General features: G+C 44.3%; 3 protein-coding genes across 3 annotated transcripts; 1 reads left to right on the top strand and 2 right to left on the bottom strand.

The window, feature by feature from the left end:
- Positions 1-393: 393 nt before the first annotated feature.
- Positions 394-5,189, top strand: LOC115763326. The gene is made up of 4 exons (XM_030705827.1): positions 394-601; positions 2,929-3,230; positions 3,404-3,456; positions 3,515-5,189. The coding sequence occupies exons 2-4, from the start codon at positions 2,959-2,961 to the stop codon at positions 4,519-4,521; spliced, it is 1,332 nt and encodes a 443-aa protein (XP_030561687.1). The 5' UTR covers positions 394-601; positions 2,929-2,958; the 3' UTR covers positions 4,522-5,189.
- A 94-nt stretch (positions 5,190-5,283) lies between these two features.
- Positions 5,284-8,420, bottom strand: LOC115763325 (trifunctional enzyme subunit alpha, mitochondrial). The gene is made up of 5 exons (XM_030705826.1): positions 8,178-8,420; positions 7,189-7,931; positions 6,989-7,129; positions 6,146-6,915; positions 5,284-6,086 (listed from the first exon to the last, which is right to left on the bottom strand). Exons 1-5 carry the CDS (start codon positions 8,251-8,253, stop codon positions 5,450-5,452), a joined length of 2,367 nt encoding a protein of 788 aa, XP_030561686.1. The 5' UTR covers positions 8,254-8,420; the 3' UTR covers positions 5,284-5,449.
- Positions 8,421-16,176: 7,756 nt separating this feature from the next.
- LOC115763555 (transcription factor glial cells missing) lies at positions 16,177-18,034 on the bottom strand. Its single transcript, XM_030706174.1, has 2 exons — positions 17,649-18,034; positions 16,177-17,577 (listed from the first exon to the last, which is right to left on the bottom strand). The coding sequence occupies exons 1-2, from the start codon at positions 18,032-18,034 to the stop codon at positions 16,365-16,367; spliced, it is 1,599 nt and encodes a 532-aa protein (XP_030562034.1). The 3' UTR covers positions 16,177-16,364.
- Between the last annotated feature and the right edge of the window lie 2,939 nt (positions 18,035-20,973).

Here is a 20,973-nt window from a genome sequence, read left to right as displayed (position 1 = left end):
TTATCTGTATGTAGAAATAATACCTTCTGATATTAAAGAAAAGGTATGCATAAACGATCCTTAATAATTTTGAAATGTGTACCTCACATATTTTAATCATCCCCTTTCAATTAAACCGTATTCGTTTTATAAGTACAACAACCCAATGTTGAGAAATATGGAGCACGTAACGTTAATTGCGTTCCACTGTACGTCGTGGTCGCTGCTTGCTTGCCTGCTGCTACTTCGACTGCTGCTGCTGATGTTGTTGTTGTTGTTGTTGTTGTTGTTGTGTTCTACTGTAGCTGATAGATACTGAGTATCTGAGTGTGTTTAGTCGCTTTCGTCGCTTGAAACGTGAAACATACGACAACTGAAAACGAAATTAAAATTGCAACTTTTTGTATGTTACGTCAGTCCGCCGCTGTTGTTGTCACAGTCGCAGTCACAGTCGCAGTCGCTGTTGCAGTCGTCATCGCTGCCGTTGACGACGACATCGCCAAAGCAGCGGATTCTTTTGGCGCCGTTTTCAGTGCGGCACTGGCTTAAAAATAAGCGCGGTTTGAATTTATTTAAAAACGGTTTTTTAAACGTTGGCCCGGACGGAAACTGCAGAGTACAGGTAAAATAAACAAAATGTTCGAGTGAAAATGTTTTCGAAAAAAATAAAATAAAAACCACCAGAGCAACAACAAAAACAATGCTTTGGCCAGATAAGCAACAACAATTCACCAACAAGAAAAATTCTATATGCCATAGTGTAACTGTTTGTGTGCCAGTGTGTTCTGTATGTGTGCGTGTGTGTGTGTGTTTGTGCCTTTTGTTGCTGCTGCTGCTGCTGATGCTATGGCTGTTGTTGTTATTGTCGTTGCCGCTGCTGCTGCTGTTGTTGTTCTATCTAACAAAGTTATTGCCTTTGCCTTCGTTGCTGCTGCTGTCATTGGTCAGGAGGCAGCGGTTTGGGGAGGGGGCAGCCGGGTATTTCTGCAAGTTTTGTGTGTGTTTTGTTAGCTTTAGAAATATTCTGTTTTTTTTTTTTTTTTGTTTTTGTGTTTTCTTGTTTTGCACGTTGCTGTACTTTTGTGTGCTGTTGCTGTTGGTGTTTCTGTCGCTGTGTTGCTGTACAAATACATATATGTATATACATATGTACATATAAATATAAACATATGTATATATGTACATACATACATACTCACAATCAAATAGAACAAATATGTACATACATACATATATACTAACATATGTACGTATTTTATGTTAATAGACAAATTACAATTAATATTGCTAGCTAGTTTATTGTTTGCCCTCCCTACTCGACGTATAAAAACAACACAGCTACAACAATAACCGTTGCGCAGGCGGTACAACAACAACAACAAAATTCAGCAAACAGCAGCAGCAAAAGTTACAACGACAACGTCTCGCTGCTCTGCCGCGGCTGCGTCAGCGACGCTGGCAACTGTTAAAGGCGAACAAACAAAACTAACGAAAACAACAAAAACAAATGACGAATAATACAGAACATACGACAGCGACAGCGACAGCAGCGGCAGCAGCAGCAGCAATGGCAATAACAAAAGCAACGTCAACAGCAACTACAGCAACAACAACGATAACAACAACAGCCAGAACTGAAACACGCGCGCAGCGTAGAGGATGATAATGAAGTTGGCAATGTTGATAATAATGATGACGACAAAAACAACATAACAACTGTGCCACAGTGGGCTGAATATTTCGCATAATTATAGCATTCCAATTTGTGATAAATGTAATCCCATTTGATACGCGTACATTTTATTTCTTATAACAAGTTGTAAATTTGTTGCCTGTTTTCTGAATTTTAGGTTTTCCTATAAAAATATTATAATTCGCAAATATCTAACTAATCAACAGTTATTGTACATTATTGAGCACTTAGTTAGTCACAGGCCACTGTGCGCACGTTGCTTGTGTGCAAAACTGGTGGGCTTAACGCAAGGTGCTGAAAGTGGCGGGAAAATTTGTTAAAGATTTTAGCGACAGCCACAACTCAGAGAGAGAGAGAGAGAGGCGGTACGATTTAAGGAGGTAGAGAGCAGTGTACAGAAACAGAGAGAGAGAGGGAGAGAGAGAGCGAGGTAGTGCAACACTGAGTGGGTTGATTAGAATCAAAACAGGTAGTCGCAGCGAGCAGCTGAGCAGTTGCAATAATAGTCAGCCAGGCAGTCGGTCTCAGTAGGCATGCGAATCATTAAACGAATCATTTGCTGAGTATGAATTGCTGTGAATAATAACTCAATAGCTTTTTGCTGTTATCAAAACCGCGCAAATGGGTACGAGTTTGTGTGTGTGTGTGTCGGTGTGTGTGGCCAGGAATGGCAAGAACTTGTTACAATAAAAACAAGTACAGCCAAATTGTCTGTTATTCTTACTTTACCTCTATGCTTGTTCTTGTTGTTATTGTGGATATAATAATATGAAAAGCAAACAATGTTGCTAATGTCATTGTCGTTGTCGTTGACGTCGACCACAAATGTCACGAAAGCAAATACAACAATAAAAGCGGCCAGTGTTTTATTAGGTTTCACAAAATATACATAGTTATGACAACAGCAACAGGAACAGCAACAAAAATATCAACTGCAAAAAGCTCTCTGTCGTCGCCAGCCTCTGCTGCTGTTGCTGCGCTGCCTCTGTTGTTGCTGAGACAGCAGCAACACCAACACAGACGCAGCCCAAAACACTTTGTAACGCAGCACCGAATTGTGTAGAATAACCGTTTCGCTTGTTGTTCTGACTGCCAGCAACAACAGCAATAACAACAGCAGCACAGTTGCTGGCGGGTATTGCAATTGCTGTTGTTATCAGTGTGACCAGCAGCAGCAACAACGACAGCAGCAGCAGCAGCAACAGCTGCATTGCAACATTAAACAGCAAACTGATTGCAAATTCTGTAATTAACAGACTGCAACAGCAACAGCCAGTGGAACGAATATGACCACCTCAACGCCCAGCAGCAGCAATAGCACCACCAACACCACCAGCAACAACACCACCAGCAGCAGCAACAATCGACAAGGCGACGTCGAGCGAGCAACCTCAGCGGCAACTTTGTACAACAGCAACAGCCCGACAGCAACAGCAGCAACCATAGGATCAACAAATCGTGTCATGCAAGCGGACGAGGATTTCAACATACGATTCGTTAATTTGGTGCGCACGTATCGTTGTCTGTACGACAAGAAAGTGCCGGAGTATCGCAACAGGTGAGTGCACCGCCAAGTGATGGCAGCGTGAGTCGTGCATCAACATCAATTAATCGTACATATTTATAATGAAAGGATAATGATAATAGCAGAATAGCATCATGTTGCTGTAGCTTAGCTTAGGACAAACTACTACTTTTGACTAATTTTAGTCTTTGTTTTTAATATTGCAGAGACAACCAGGAGAAAGCCTGGGCACTTATATCAAAGGAGACACGTGAGAGTGGTAGGCGATAATTTAGCTATTTATCAAACCAGTTAATACATATTACCTGACATTTCAGTTATTCACTGCAAGGAGAGATGGCGGAATCTGCGGGCTTGCCTTTCGCGCTACATCAAACAGCAGAGCGGCTCCGAGCCGCAGCATAAACCTTATTATCTGACCGAGCACATGGCGTTCCTGCTGCCGTTCCTCAAGTCCTCGCGTAATTCACTGGATGGCAATAACAGCTTGGCCACACTCTTCCAGTTCTCCCAGCAGCATCTGCAGCTGCATCAGCAACAGCAGCATCAGCAGGAACATTTGTACTGCAACAACAACAACAGCATGGTCCTAAATGAATCCTTGGAGCTTAAGCAGTCGCTATCTGAGAACGACGATGAGGAAACAATTGATGCTTTTGATCCAGCCATAGCCACAACACTGGGCCTACAGCAAACGGCTCCCACACCCGGATCTAATGTTATGGCAGTTCCCGGCTCACCAGCCCGCAGCGATACGGCTAGCGCGAATAGCCTTCAGAATTTCATACCGGACGTGCAGCTGGCAGAGTCTGGCCCGGATTTGGTATACAACGATGCTTCCTCCACACCAGTGCATCATCAGCCGCCTCATTCCCACAGCCATGCGCTGCACGGCCATCACCATAAGTTTCAACAGCTCCAACATCACCAGCAGCAGGCGGCGCACTTCGAGCAAAGCGGTGCCAAAAGGATCAAGACCGAGTGCGAAGCCACCACGACGAGCAGTGGCGTCAACTACTTCGGCGGGCTCAGCGTCACAGAGCACCCAGACATGGAATTCTTTCGCAGCATTCTGCCGGACATCGCAGCACTGACGCCGCAGCAGCGTCGCAAGTTCAAAATTGGCATTCTCGAGCTCATTGACGAAGTCGTGGAGCGCTACCCACCCCAGGAGCGTTACAATGGCGGCGTGCTCAACGGCAGTGGCGGCACCAGCAGCGGCAGTGCCGTTGGCGCTGGCGGCGAAGGTGGCAGCGGCTCGGCAAGCAACAGTACATCCGGTAGGCAGCAGCGGCGCAATTTTGGACGGGATTGGCGCAAGTAAACAAAAATCCTTAAATCTAAATATAAGAAGTATAGTTAGGTATTCCAGAAATGGTTGATGCCAAGAGTTGAGAAGCTTAAGCTGGGAAAGTCATCAATAATAAGAAAACAAATAGCGAGTTGAACATTTTTTTTTAGAGAAAAGACCAAGCTTAGCTGAAGTGAATACTCGATCGGCTACTGAGATTTCAATATTTCCGAGGGTTTATTCCTTTTAAGCAAATATTTATAAGAATGCTACAGTCTCTAATAATTAATATCCTAAAATAAGCATAGCAAAAAATGCCATAATTTTTCAATTCAAATCACGAAATTTAATCTTTAAGACGTCTAGGATTTTAGTTTATGTTTATTGAATTCTGAGTTGAGTTTATTAGGTCATGAATAAATTTATTTCATTTATTTCTGTACTTGGAAAATGTAAATTCTTACCTCAGCTTTCCATGGTTACCTTCTCAACTCTTGAGCTGTTCGCCGTTCAGTGTCCATGTGTCGTGTGCTCAATGTGTTATTTCTAGATATTAATTACCTTAACTGCGGCAGCTGATGCCACAGGCTTTTGGCTGCTGCAATGCTAACTGTTGTTTATATAGAGAATTTAATGTGTAAGCAGCTTTGTATATAGAAATGGATGTTATGCATAGTGCGTAATTAGGCTAGGCTATAAGATTGATGTACAAAATCGTTGCAGATTAGACTTAGGCAATCAGGAGCTAGCAATTCCTAAGCTCGCAAACAATCGTGTCAAAGAAATAAATGAATGTATGAAAATATTACATGATATAGTTTATTATTATTAGGCTGAAAACTTCAACAATTCATCAAAGAGCGGGGCGTTGGAGACTACTCCAAAGTATTTTGTGAGAGAAATGCATAAGATATAAGGCTACAAATTCACTTTAAAGCTAAATTTCGTTTATTGTTGTCGTTTACAACTTTGAAGCGCCAGTCTTGGGATAGAATTTCTTCGATGGATCCTTAGCCATATCGAGCAGTGTTTGGGCTGGCTTAAATGGTGCACCATACAGATCGGCGTAGGACTGCATTTTGCTAACCAACTTTCCAGCACCGTACTGGTCAACCCAGCGGAAGGGGCCGCCCGTGAATGGTGGGAAACCCAGTCCAAATACGGCGCCGACATCGCCCTCCAATGGGCTGTCCAGAATCTTCTCCTCCAGGCACAGCACTGCCTCGTTAACAAAGCGGGACACCATGCGCAGTGTCAGATCCTCGGGAGAATTGGCACCCTTGGACACCAGCGAATACTTTTGCTTTACGATCTCTAAAGCATCAGTATTCACTGGACGGCTTCCCTTGCTCTTGCCATCATACAAGAAAATGCCCTTGCCAGACTTGCGGCCCAGGAAACCGGCCAGCACTAGATCTTGCATGACCTCCAGATTGCCGCCACTGAAGCGGTCCCCGAATGACTTGGCCAAATCTACGGCAATGTGGGAGCCCACGTCAATGCCCACCTCATCGGCCAGTGTGGCAGCGCCCACTGGGAATCCAAACTTCTTGGTGAACTGATCCAGCTCCTTGGCATCCACGCCCTCTTGCAGCAGTCTAAGCGAAAGAACACGATTAAGAGGAAAATTGAGTTGGAAACCAAACCCGAGACCCACCTAATAGCCTCGGACAACATGGTAGCCAGAATACGCGTCGTATAGAAGCCAGGACCATCGCCCACAGTGATCACCACTTTGCCCTGCTTGAGACCAACAGCCACAGCCTGGGCAATCGTGTCCTTAGAGGTGCCTGGATGCGTGATGATCTCCAGCAGCTGCATTTTGTCCACGGGGGAGAAGTAATGCATGCCCACTATTTTGTCGGGACGCGAACTGCCAGCTGCAATCTTTGTTATGGGAATGGCGCTGGTATTGGTGGCGATGATGCAATGCTCTGGCACCACAGCTTCCAGCTCCTTGATCACACGATGCTTAATCTCTATATTCTCGAAAACAGCCTCAATAACAATGTCGGCTGTCTTGAAGTCGTTGTAGTTTAGCGTGGGCAGCAAATTTGCGAGCGTCTGATCGCGTTCCAGGGCTGAGATGCGCTTGCGCTTAACCGCCGTTTCGAGGCCCTTCTGAACTTGACCAATGCCGCGTGCTAGGCCCGCGTCGGTGGCATCTTTCATCACAACGTTGTAGCCCTTGTCCACGGAGACCTGCACAATGCCGGCGCCCATTAAACCAGCCCCAAGCACGCCCACAGTCTTCACTGGACGCTGGGGCTTACCGAAGCGATTCTTCTTGCACTCGGTCTGGCCGCGGAAAAGTGCGATAAGGCCCTTTGATTCGGGTGTGGCCGACAGCTCACCGAAGCCTTTGCGTTCCGCCTCGTAGCCAGCCTCGACGCCCTTGTCCACACCAGTGCGAATCACTTCTAGGATCTGAGCAGTATATGAGGATAATGTCGGTTGCCCGTCATACAAATAATAGATGGGAAGATTGTAACCGGCTCACCTTGAGGGGCGCAGGATAGAGACCACCAGAGGCCTTCATCACCTGTTTGCGTGCTGTATCAAAGATTTTGTTCTTAACAAAATCTGTGTCCATGACGAGTGCTTGCAGCTTATTGGCCAAGCCCGTTTTCTCGCGGTTAATCTGCAAAAACAATCGCAATGATATAATCTTATATGTGTGTCTCCGCATGGACCACTTACGCGCAGTTTGCCGCTGGCCAAATCGTTGGCCACTTGCACAGCAGTTTTCTCCAGATACTCCATGGTGTTCTGTTCCGCGGGCTGTAGGCCAGGCCCAATAGGATCGACCAGCAAATCGACAATGCCCAAACGCTTGGCACGATCAGCACGCACCTGCTTGCCTGTCAGCTCCAGGTCCAAAGCGGTAGGCACTGATGTCAGCCTAGGGAGACGCACAGTGCCGCCACCGCCAGGCAGCAGACCCAGCATTACCTCCGGCAGACCCAGCTTCGTCTTGTTATCCTTGGTGGCAATGCGATAGTGACAGGCCAGCGCTAGCTCCAGGCCTCCGCCAAGGCATACACCGCTGATGGCGGCCACAATGGGCTTGCGGCTGCGCTCCATGCGATCGAACATCAGCTGCGCACCGTGCGAGATAAGGGTCGCTTCCTCGGCTGTCTGGCATGCCTCCAGCATGCCAATATCGGCGCCAGCCACAAAGCAGCCCGGCTTGCCCGAAATAAGCACCGCCGAGTTGACCGAGGGATTAGTCTCCAGATCCTTAATCACACGCTCGAACTCATCGCTCACCTCGCTGCCCAGCGAGTTGACCTTGGCATTGGGCGAGTCAAACTTAATGACCAGCACCCCATTGACCACTTTGGTGTGCAGGTGTTTGTTGGCGACATCGGCTGCCGGGGCGAGCTTCGGCGCTGGATTTGTGGACATTAGACGACGCTGGAGTTGTGCAGCAGCAGGATATGCTGAAATTAATCAATTCACACTGTTCAGAGATTCCATAACAGCACATTTCATATACAAGTTGAGACTTTGGCATTATCTCATACGGGGGAGTACAAAGGTCAAAGTCCAGTTATGCGGCAAACGCTGTCCAAGTGATTAACAATTCTCTATTTCAATTAATCGTGTATACTGCATATACTGCAATGCACTTTCTTCCCGTTTTAAGTATTATTTGCATCGTTTTTAATCTATTTTTGGATAATTACCTCTAGCGCATTTGTTCTGCAGCAATTGCTGCCTTGAAATTTGGCCGATTGCACTCAGAAATCTCGTTGCCGACATTACACAGCTTTTGGTTCACACGAATTTGCAGTAACTTTTATAAACTTATTATTAACTGTTGGTTATGCACTTTATGCTTGGTTAAAATTAGAAAATATTATAAAAACTGTTGTATAAAAACTATGTGGCAAATTAATTGACTTGTTGCACACTGCAAGTGCCGACAACGCTAGGCAGCCTATCACTATCGATAACATACATAAAAATGTCATTGCCCAACCGCCACACTTTACAGACGATTACCAATGTTATTCACTGGAATGCGCGCACTTGACTCATAGATGGCGCTTTGGGCTCACTTAATTTTGTTGAACAGTTTTTAAATCGCAATGTATTATTTGATTATGTTTTTTTTAGCTTCCCAGTAAATAACCCGCGCCAACGTTTGTATTACGTAAACATGCATTTATATTGACGTAATATATGTAAATATTATTTTAGAAATGAGACGACTTCGTTCATATGTACATGCATACTTCAATACATACATAGATGCACACGTACATACATACATACATATAGACATACATGCACAGAGAACTCAAAAAAATAAGAGCAGAACAGAAAAGAAATAAAATGCAAAAGTCGAAGAAATAGTAATTTATATGCTTATATTCCTACTTACATACATCTGAATATACATACGCACGATCATACACATACATACATGTATGAAACATGCAGCCATATGGACAAACATAAATATGCACATACACACATGCACGCAACATACATAAATACATGCAAATCCACGTAAATACATGCATACGTAATAAATATTTTAAACACACATACATAGCATATAAAGCTCGAGAATATATAACGCTTAAAGCAAGCCTCTAGGGCTTACTTGAATTCCCGAGAATCATATTATAGTTATATACGTAGAGATACGTATTGTTCAAATGTATGTGAAGTTAAGCTTAGTATATGTATGTATGCATATAAATCTGAATGCTTAGATACATACGTACATATAAACATGCACACACTCAAACATGTAAAACATGCGTATGTGCACAAACATATGTCTATTCACCAACACACATATGCACATGCTTTAGCAGACATGTATGTATACGTAAATACACAGAAACTTAATGAGAGAACGTAAATAAAAGGTTATGTATACAATAGAATAAAATGGCTTAAAAGCTGCATATATACATGTCGGATACTAGGTTTTAGTGTGAGGTCCTTATGTGCATATGTACATACAGCTATGCACATTCATTGAACTCTGACTAATTGATGTCATGTGAATGTTTGGCCTGATAAGCCCGCTGCTTTTGGAAGGAAGGCCGTTTGGTCGATTTGTGTGTCAAACTCAAGTGTGACTTTTCGGCTGACGTATCCTGTCAGGGGCATGTCCATCGGGAATCGCAGCTGCAATGATGCAAAAAACGATTAACTATTTAATTTATGATACGTGGCAAAAATGTTGCGACAATAAAACCCACAACAATGTGCCGAAATGCTCATCCAAAACCATTTAACGTGGCCACTTCAAAGGACACGACTAACGCCTCAGCACAAACGAGGCGCGTTTAATGTGCGCTTGAATGAGTCCTCGGCCCAGGCGCAGGCGCAGGCCCACAGCTGACCTGACCCGACCCGACCTGAACGATTCGAGCGCTTGCCCTGCGGCGGCGGGGTGGGTCAGCGTGAAAATCGCTCTAAAAAAGGACAAAAAAAGGAGGTCTCAAAAGTGGATTTTCTTCTGCATGCCTCATTTATTAGTTGCCACTGCGAAAGATGGTACTTTAGATTTCGATATTTATTTAGCTTCAATGAAATCCAATAAAGCGAATCGAATCAAATATGGAAAATGTATCGCCAATGCGAAAAGAATTGCTTTCTCTGGAAGGCACCTTGCCATCTCAGCTAACTGCATAGATTACAAAATAGGCTTCAACTAAAAGAAAAGTTTTACTTTATTTAATATTATATTGAGTTCCATATTATTCTTCCATTCTCCCGAAGGAACCTTGCCATCTAGCCCAACTGCAAAGACTACAAAATTGGCTTAAATTAAAAGAAAAGTTTCAATTTATTTAGAATTCTATTGAGTTCTTTATTGTCCTTGGCCTAATAATACCTCAGCTAGGCTCACGTGGATACGAGTTTTCCGAGCATTTTCCACTCCACAACAATCAAAAACCCTCTCGAAACGGCCTGCCACTTTATAGAGATATAAACACCTATTCATTTTTTATAAGCCAGAACTGCCTAAATATTAAAATCAGGCTCGTGATTTTTAATGCTCAATTAAAGGTTGCCTGTCAGGCGCCACTCAACTATTTAAAACTATAAGCCCACTTTTTTGTTAAGTTTGTTTTTTTCATGCTAAGCTGATTATAAATAATTAAAAAAAAAAAAAAGAAACGTATGCTAGGTGAAAGGGTTTCCCAAGCCCGACCCTAATGAGGGTTTGAGTGCGACCATAAACAAAACGCCCATTAGTTGTCCTGTGCTGTGCCTGCGGGGCCTGGCGCGTGCGACCTTCAAGGATATTCGCGGATTGCGAGTGGAAGTGCGGAGATGACTTTGTTTCAGGCGATATTTGCATATATAATTCGAGAGCAGCTACCCCTGCGAGCAAATGAAAACATTTATAATGTTTTGATTTCATTTATGTTAATTTCCAACCATAAATCACACAGGAGCGTGTGCTTCCTGTCGCAATGTCCTTGTTGTTTGATTAGCCCCTCTAAAAAAACAAAAATGGAAATAAAAATATATCAAGCCCAGCCGTATGCAAATCCATCTTTGCTCTGACTCTGTTTTGTTGTTATCCTTTGCCTTGGGTGCCGAGCATTATGCAAATTAGTTAACATTGATCCTTTCGCCTTTTGCTGCCTTTTGTAATTCAATATTCGCGTGAATTGCCCGAGTTGCCAAAAATGATCATTCTGCACTCTTCCATCTGGGGTTGAGGTTGCGCGAATTTGCCAAACTAATTCAATATGCATATCCATCTCATAGAGCCAGCCAATTTGTTAATGCACATATTCGCACGAGGGCTTTCCACTAATTTAGCTGTTGAGGCCCAAATGAAGCAGGATACTTCCAGGACGGATCTTAGGTAATATTCATGATAGCATGTTTTGAAATAGGTTAACTTAAGTTGAAGTTTTAAGGGAACGTCGTTTAGATGAGGCTTGAATATTAAATGCAAATGTATTTTAGTTTTTCTGTGTCTTTAGTAGAATATTAATTCAACTTTATATCAGGGCAGACTAGACCAGACGGAACCTGACAGCGTATAGTCCGAAGAAGGGTCCCACTTAGAAGTAAAACGAAAGGTTTTCCAAAGGGGGGATAGGTCTGTTACATACCAATATGGTAAAAAGAAAAATGGAGTATATTATTATAAAATTAACAATTATAAAGGATACGTTTCATACCTATAAGTATAACATAACTAGCATAACATAACTAAGTTTAACATTGCTTAACAGCGCTGTAAAAAACTGAAAATGGCCAAGAAGAATGTTTTAATCATAATTATCATTTAAAAGCACGACGACTCTTTAAGCTAAGCAACTCTACATAAGATTATATATTACATTGTTCAATTTTATATATCCGGATCTAAATGAATTGGATAGACATAAATTCAAGATTAACTTAGTCAATTTAGTGAAATTAGGTATATCTTAATTTGGGATTTTATAATTTAAGGCATGAACAAATAACTTGCAAACGTAGTGAGCCGGAAAATGTCAAGGTCCGGTTTGTATTCAATGCTTCGGATCAGTCTTAACTCTTAGCACTTCACACACAGACGCTGACATAGAACACCAGATACTATCAGAATACAAATCGGAGTTCCGCAATGCCTCCAATTAAGGAATCAAACTCACGCGGCCGTCGCTCCACATCGGAGCCATCGGATCGAAATGCGCGTATGCGACGTGCACCCCGGAATCATCCAGCCCAGCTGCCGGCGCTTGACGGCAGGCGGGAGCGTGGTCGATCACGCGCTCCGCGAAACGATATACCCATTGCCAGGCAACGCCTGGGCATAAGTCCACGGGAGGATGTGCACAGTGGACGGGTGCACCGTCGTTCCGCTGCGTTGGGCAACAGAAGACCGCAGATGCTCACCTCGCAGGAGAGTCTGGAGATAATACACAACTATTTGTCCGATTGCGAACGCAATATAGCCGAATGCCAGGTGCAGCGCGGCCAATTGGCACAAATGGTGTCCCATGTAGTGGATCCGAGACGCCGATTGGCGCCCTTGCCAATGGAGTCGATCGACGAGGCGGCTACGTTCCAGAACGCGATTGATCCAAATGGGCCTCAAGATCCATTCGGCATTATGACAGACAATGCCCCATTGGTTCCAGGCGAGGCACAAGCTCAAAACGATTATCGACTCCGCCCGGGTCTGCCGAACCTAATGAATGCCTTGCGCTTCGTGACGGACAACATAGGCGACCAGCAGCAGCAGCAGCACCATCAGCAACAGCAGCAGGATTCTTTAAGCGAGCAGATGCGTCGTATGGAGGCGGTGGCTGCTGCTCCCGTGGACGAGCAGGTTCTGCTGGGACCGCCATTAGCCCCGCCTCCGCTGGCTGAAGGTATCGATATGCTTGCCGGTGGGGACGGCTTCCATGTGGTGCCCATCAATACGGTCCAGCTGAGCCGTTCGGCTGATAACATTTTTGCATTTGTTCTCGAGTTGAATGATAACCAAGCCGAGGCGTCAGTGCCCTCAGCACCTGACGACAGCGATCAGGATTAGATCTTGCCCCCTTAACCCCCGTGACTAGCTAATCGCCTGCTGCTCACGGGCAGACGGTGTAAATGTTTTACGTTATCATTCAATCATTGAAATTATTTTGTTACTTTTTAAAAAAGACACAGGAATAACACAATCTTAAGAAATTCTTGAAATAAAGGCATAGTTCATGGCGTGTCCAACAAAACTGTTTCTACTTTCATTCGACTCACAATATTTCTTTCTACTAAATATTTTCAATTTATCTTTAATCAAATTGATGAATTATAATGTTCTATAGCTTTTCACTAGAATAAATATATCTTGAATAAAGTTGGAAAATAGATAATGATATAAAATAAATTGGAAAACAAAAGTTTTCGTTGCTTTCAATCGCAATTCGCAAATTGAATTCCTAAACGAATAATGCAACCGTCAAAGAAAAGAGCACGTTATAACTTGAAAAAAATAGTTTGGTTTCTTTAATGCATTAGTCATAGTATATGGTTAATACGTAAGGTTTGGATCTTCAACTTACCGGTTACCATCTCTGGAAGAGCTGATCCATCCACTGCAAGAGGCACAAAGTAGCTTCAGAATGATGTCCAGCAATGGAGAAAATGATTTAAATATAAATAAATACTAAGTCCATTATTGATATCTTTTTATACCTTTTAGCATGTTTTCAGCAATTGTCTATTCTAATTGGGCCTTTCGCATCTAATTTTTAAATTTTGATACTTATATAGAGTAATTAGGAATACACACGAAAAATAAATAAATGAATACCTGAATGTTATATACTCCATTTTGATACGATTGGTTCCCATAGAAGGACATTTAATGTAGATGAGATGTTTAATTTCGCAATTAATTGGAGAGAGAAGATGAACCAAATATTGATTTCGCTTTCTTAGCCAATCGAGCTATCCCAGTGTCCTTTGGTTCACAGATAAAAATTCCTTTTTGAAATGCAATATGCAAGATTTTGTTAGGTTCGTAGCAACAGGCGAGGCACATGTCAAGCTGTTGAGCTGTACGAATTGTGTTCAAAATATTTTATTTCATTTTAGGTTACAACAAAAGAAACACGAAAAGTGCAAACAAGAATATTCTAAGCAAAAATATTTAGTTTAGTTCTTTTTTTAAATAGCTTTTAGTTTTTATAGCATTTGTACAAAACGAAAAGCCTTTCGGGATGGCAAAGAGTCGAAGTACTGATACCAAAAAGGAAGCGGTACGCAAGCCCGTGAAAAGGCACAGCAAGCCGAAGCAAAAGATATCCATACCCATGATCCTGAACTGTGATGGTAACATATCCGACCTGTTGCCATGGTTCGTAAAAGTCGTGGATCTGCTGAACAAGGATGGCCGGAAGAACGTGCGCAGCAAGATCTCGGGGAATCGGCGCAAGAAAGCGGCAAAGTCCAAGGAGCCCGCCTTGTCAGAGGATATTGAGCTCCCTCAGCAGAAGGAAGCAGAGGCAGAGGCAGACTTGCTTGGCAATGTGGCCGAGATGCCAGATGCTGCTCCACAGAAATCTTTGACTGTTCGTCGCCAGACCTCTCGGAAAGCGGCCAGCACCAGGGCTCGTAAGCAGCCGATCTTGCGGAGTAAGCGACGTAATCTGGGGCCCAAGCGAGTGCCGTTCAGGCCTCGTCCGAAGCGCAAGTCTTTGATTTCACCCAGATTTTTTAAGCCCACTTCGGATTCGCCGATGGGTTTTGCTCTCGCGGACATACCAGCTATGCCGGCTATGCCGTGCTGCGAGGAGCCACACGTGGACTTGGCCTCCAGTCCAAGCTTGGCTTTGGCAATAACCTCTGCCTCAGTTCCGACTGAAACTGAACTTGAATCTGTAGTCGCAGCTGCATCTGCTCCTCCCTCTTCAACAACCATTGCAATAAGCGACAGCCTAATGGCGATTTCAAACAGTTCCATCCTGGACGGAGCTGTTGCCAGGTTCAACGCCAGGATGATGATGTTCCTCCACGCGCAAAGCGCAGCTCTAGAGGCATTTAATGCGGTTGGAGACGGATTGCACATCACGAATAGAAATATTGGCAACCCAATACCATATAACTTTCAGGATGCTTGGAATGAGGCAGTTAACCAAGCTTCGAATTCCGAGCCCCAGCCCGGTTCGCATTGTGCACCAGATCTGACCATGGCCCAACTATGCCTTGCTGCATTCCCCAAATTGGATGCTTCGTCCAGCACTGGCCACATCGAACAGCCCATTGTTTCCAATACTGCCGAAGATAATTCCATATTCGACCACATACGGAACAGCTTGGGTGACATATGCTCTCCCAAACCCAATCCTTCTACCAGCTCCATTAATAGTGAACACAACAGTGGTAATGTAGCAGACTCTGCTGCCAATATCTTTAATCACATACGTTCGAGCTTGAGGAACCCTTCGTCGCAGGATGATCAGGACGACAACTCGCCGTCTTTGATTTAAAATGTTTCACACTGATCGGAAATCATAAATGTATGCATTACTTATGCCAAGGCATTTAAATATAAACATACCGATGTATGCGAATAATCAGCATTATATTATATAATAGCTTTGGGTTCGGTTTTTACTAAGCGTAGAGTAGGTAGGCACTAAAAAAACAAGTTCGTAGATCTACGACATGAACCCTAAAGGTTGGGTACCTATAATTCTAATCAGATAAAAATATTTCAAAGCTACATACCTAGATATTGCTGGTTCATGGTTCGAACCACTTAAGGATTTTCAGCATTCCAGGCCTTTCTCGATTCTTTATAGTTAAGCTTATAAAGATAACGAAAATCAAAATTCGTTAATTTAACCTAAAATATAAAAATATATTTAGTATTAAAATTGAAAATAAAAAGATATTTTGGAGATACTTTCAAATAAAGTCAAACATTCGGATACGCTATTATTAATTATATAAGGTATTAAGATAATTTTAGATGTCCGAAATATTGTTTTAAGTCAATTTTGAAAATCTGGTTTAGTTGGGATTCGGTAACAACTTCCGGTTAAAACCCGGTCTGATCAATAAAAGTGGGCAAAAGTTTTCCCAATTTTTCAAGTCTTAAAATATATTTTTTATTTTCAAAATTTTAATACAAAAATTCATAAATAGGTGGGTGCTTCTCGCTTAGATAACTAACAGACTAATATACTTATATATGCACTTAAGTTAAAACTTTGGAATAGCTGGGAAACAAATGTTCTCAATGACTAAGAGCTAGAAACATGAAAGACAAATATAAAGACAAAACCAACAAGCAAGGGGGGATCATAACTTCGAGTGTGCGCAACCGGCCGAGGCGAGAGATGTGGATCAACTAGAGACTAGAACAACGCTTGAGTGTTTCGAGATCGAGATCGGGAGGATTAACAGAAAACTTCAACGCCCGACTCTAGTTGGCTAGTTGCGCTCTGGTAGGAGGCCGTTGCGGGAGTCGCGTCCATTTGGATATTCCACACATTGTCCACGCCCGTGTTGCTGTAGTAGTAATCCGCCGTCTGGTGCTGCTGCTGCTGCTGCTGAGACTGTTGCTGGTAGGAGACGGCGACGGCGGGCGATGCAACGAAGGATTGATGCTGCTGCAGCGATTGCTGCTGCTGTTGCTGCTGCTGATAGGCGGTGGCCTCATCGTACAGCAGCTCCACGGTGGAGGGGCCACCGCCATTGATGTTCGGATCGAACACGCTGAAGATCTCCGAGTGAGGCGTGTAGAAGCCATCCGGACTAGCATTGGAGCTGCCGCTCACGTCCAGACTCTGCGGCACGTAGCCATTGAAATAGCTGTAATCCTCGGAGCTGTAGCCAGAGCTGCTGGTTAAGCTGGAGGTGTCATCGCAGCTCTCGTACAGGTTCATGCCTGCCTGGTAGCCGGACGTAGTCGTCGTCGTCGTCGTCGTCTGATCATAGCTGTTGGTTTGTGGCAGAGTCTGCTGCTCCAGCAAAATCTGTTGCTGCTGCTGCTGTTGCGCCTCCGGGGCATTATAGTAGCTGCCCGTGGAGCTGTTGGAGGAGAGCGGCGAGTGGAGCATGTCGTAGCCGTAGATGCCGCTGCTGTAACCCAGTGCCGGCGCATCTGGCTGATAGTAGCTCTCCGTGCTCCATTGAGACGTCACGTAGCTGCTCTGCGCCGGATTAAAGATCGAGGAAGCGTTGTTTGTTGCGGTTCCAGTTGCTGTGGCATCTGTCGCATGGCCAGCGGTCTGGAAGCTCGCCATTAGCTCCGTGCCGGGCTGTTGCTGCAGCAGCAGTTCCGCATTGGACGAGCGCTGCTTGCGTTTGCCGCCCTCCTGCAGCAGCAGCTGCTGCTGCGTCTTGGCCTGGCGCTTGTTGGTGCGCAGACTGCACAGCTTATCGCTGAGCGCTGCGTCACGGGCCAGCATGACGGCCAGGCTGCGCACGCGCCTGCCGCCCGCGAGCAGCCGGCGGGCCTCCGTGGAGCCCTTGGCCTCGGGCCGCGCATGATCGTGTGTGCCCTTGGCCTGGAAGTAGATCGCATTGCCGGCACGCCGCCAAAAGTGTGTGACCGGATAGCCGCAGTGGCCGCGGCACGGCTGTATCTCCAGGCGTCCATTGCAGTTTCTAAAGAATAAATAAAAATGTACGTTAGAGCTGAGACTTTGAGCGTGTTCTTGGGGGTCGCTGGCACTTACCTATTGGGACACTGTTTGCCCTGTTGCTTGCGGCGCGCCTTGTCGCATATGGCCGGGCGCAGATGGACGCTGGCTCCATTGGGCAGCTGGCACTTGGCGTTGCACAGCAGCACGCCCAGGCAGCTCTTCTTCAGTATGTTGACGTTGTGGTTGTTGGTGTTCCGCATGGCCCAGCCGCTGGCGTGCTTCTTGGCGTCCTCGTTGTGCCCTGCATAGACCAGGCGACAGTGGCCGTTGGCCCAGTCGTTGAACTCGTCGAATTCGCTGACCGTCGGCACAATCGTATCATTGATATCCCATTCGATTTGAATGCGCGACTTGCTCGCCGGCGGACTTGCCACCGGACTGGGTTGAGCCAGGGGCAGCGACAGGGGCAGGGCAGACATTGCACCGGCCATTTCGTTTAAGACCATCTTTCGATAGTTAACTAAATTTTGGTTCTGTTCAGTTCTTAAGTTTTTTCAATGTTTTGTGGTGATTACTCTCGCACACACACTGCACTTTTCGTGGCGATTGTCTCGAGTAGCGACTTGGTTGGTTTTCCGGCGCGGCGTAGACGTCCGTTCACAACGGCTGCGCAATGTTGACTGTCTCTGGCTGTGCCGAACACCACATTAAGTTCCTTTTGACCGAAGCGGCGACCACGACGCAAGCGGCGCAGCGGTGGTTGTTTGCTCGACTCGCACCGTTGCGCTCTCATTGGCTTGCTTTCCAGTTTATCGAGTTTATCCGGTTTATCCGTTTATTATCCGTGCGCCAGCTATCCGTCAGACACACACAGTCCAGCAGCAGCACTCTCTTTCTCGCATTTCTACTGGAACTCTTTTACACACGCACACACCAATTTTATGTGGGCCCTCGTCGTCATCCAGCCGTCGCTGTCGCCGTCGACGTCGTCGCCTGCGCTGGCTGTGCTCGGGTTTGATTGGACAGCCATTGACTCTGGCAGCTGGCAGCTGGCGCTCTGTCGCTGGAGCTCTTGACTCTCAGTTCCAGAGCTGCTGTTGCGCTGCTCTAGCATTGGCACACCTGCGCCCCAATTGTCTCTGCCGCCCAACCCTGCTCTCCAACCTGGCCAGCAGCACGCGTCGACCAACGGGGGGAGGCATCGCTGGGTATTTGTATTAAAGCAGGCAGTCAAAGCTAATTAAGTCTGGGCTCAAAGAAAAAAGTAACAACAATTGTGAATTACACCAGGCACCTGGTGATGGGCACTGCTACTGCGACATGGATAGGGACAGGGACAGGGACGAGGCGGGGAACAGGGGCCAGTTGCAGGACCAGGACCTGGAGCACAGTCGCAGGCGCAGTCAGAACAGCCACAGCCACAGCCACAGCAGATGTGCGATTGTGGTTTAGTTTTGTATTGAAGTTTGCGCTCAAAGCAGCGTTAAATATGAATGGAAATGCAGCTGAGGGGAATGTAGGGATACCAAGGAAAAGTTTTGTATTTATCTTCTAAGGGACAAGTTAAGAGAGTTTGGGCTAGTAATTAAGCTAAAAGGCAACTTCAATTAGGATGTGAATTAATGTAAGGCTACAAAGTAAACCTTTTCTTAATATGACATATATTTTCATGATTCTAAACTTGTTTATGCTATCAGAAAAATGTATCTGTCTGCATTTATAGATTAAAGGAGAGAGCACAATTACATTGTAATCCGTGTCTGTATATTGTTAAAGCTAAAATTGAATACAAATCATTTTTCATTTTTAAAGTTAAGAGTATGATACGAAACAGTTTCAGCAGAATGCAGCCTTAAATAAATTTATTGCATAAAAATATGTGCAGAAATAATTTATTTTATTTGCTGGCATACAAAATGTTTCCTTCTTGTGTTTAGAAAATGTATTCGTTTTTTAGTTTATTAAATAGGAATTAATATAAATATAAGTTCGTAGCTACTACTTGTGCAGGAACTAACATTCTTTGCCATAGTCCTGCGGCCATCAAATCCTAACGTCGTTACTTCTCACGATCTTTCCGGCGATAGGCTTTAAACGATTGCAAAAAATACGCTGACGCTATCTACAGGAAAATCGGATAGGAACTTCCTCTCACAAGATCATAAAATACAATTTAGCACGCAAAAAATAGGAGAAGCAGTAAAGCAACCCCCAAGACCAAAAGGATATATGAAAACCCAAGTCAAATGCCATAACTCAGGCATATGCCATAAAGTTAGCAAACAAATTTCTTTGGTCTCTCTGCGATCTTAAGCCGAAGATAAAGCAAACAAACATAATCATTAAGACTGAACGCTGAAAGCTGAAGGGTGAAGGGTTGTGCAAAGGCGACGGGTAAACCCCATAATTTTCACACTTCTCACACAAGAAGAAGAAAATCGTGCAATTATGACACATCACAAGCGAATGAATGAGCAACCCGCGGTGCCTGGCTTGGGACGAATGCTCGCCCAGAGATTGAGCACTGAGCACGCGATAGGACTTACTTACGACAGGACCTTAAAGGATTACACTACCGAAGGGTGCGCCTGAAGGGGCGTTGACTCGAAAAGAAGTCATGACGTTGCATATTATGCGAAAGACCGAAGGAATTCGTATGAGATTGATAAACAGATCATCTATGTGTGTGTATGTGTTCCTACCTGGCTGGAAGTTGGAGTGAATGGCTGAAAAGTGGGTGTGGCCCTTTAATGATGCCTCAAAATTAACTGTTCCATTTCAATTACGATTACAATGCCAACATCAATTGCGACTTTTCACTCCAGTCAAATTTATTTGACATTCTCCCCGGGGTGGCGGCGACTAGCCGGAACTCTTTTTCCATTTTCGGTTTTTCCGTGACAGAGCCATAAAATTGTAACCAAAAATTACGCATAAATGTCATCGTAAATTCAGCAATTTCCCCGCTAGTCGTGGGAAGTAACACCCAAAGGGATTTGCAGCGGTTTTGGTATTTTACAGGCACTCGGATTTGTGAGCAATGGCAGGCTCTTGAAATTTGAAAGTTGTGTTAACTATAATAATATAATATAATAAAGTAAATAATATTTATATAATTATATTACAATACTAGCAGAGAACCTGTGCCAATTTTGTATATATACAAATATTTAAAAAAAACATATAAATTATAATATATTTGTTTGTTAGGGCAATACATAGACATCTATATAATATAGCATACATAATCAGAACACTTAGAGAGCATACTTCAATTTATGAGAATCGCATATAAGGGCATCATGTTAAGATAGCGGTGGGATCTAAAAGAATGTAAAGCAAGCCTGGTGCGGTTATAGCCTGGCATTGTTCTAGCCAGATTGCTAAAAACATTTCCAAATATAATTTTTGAGTGTCG

This window comes from Drosophila novamexicana, unplaced genomic scaffold (genome assembly GCF_003285875.2).
Source record: "Drosophila novamexicana strain 15010-1031.04,08,12 unplaced genomic scaffold, DnovRS2.1 tig00000739-arrow-arrow-pilon, whole genome shotgun sequence".
NCBI classification, from domain to species: domain Eukaryota; kingdom Metazoa; phylum Arthropoda; class Insecta; order Diptera; family Drosophilidae; genus Drosophila; species Drosophila novamexicana.
This window is presented reverse-complemented; position numbering and strand designations above follow the sequence as displayed.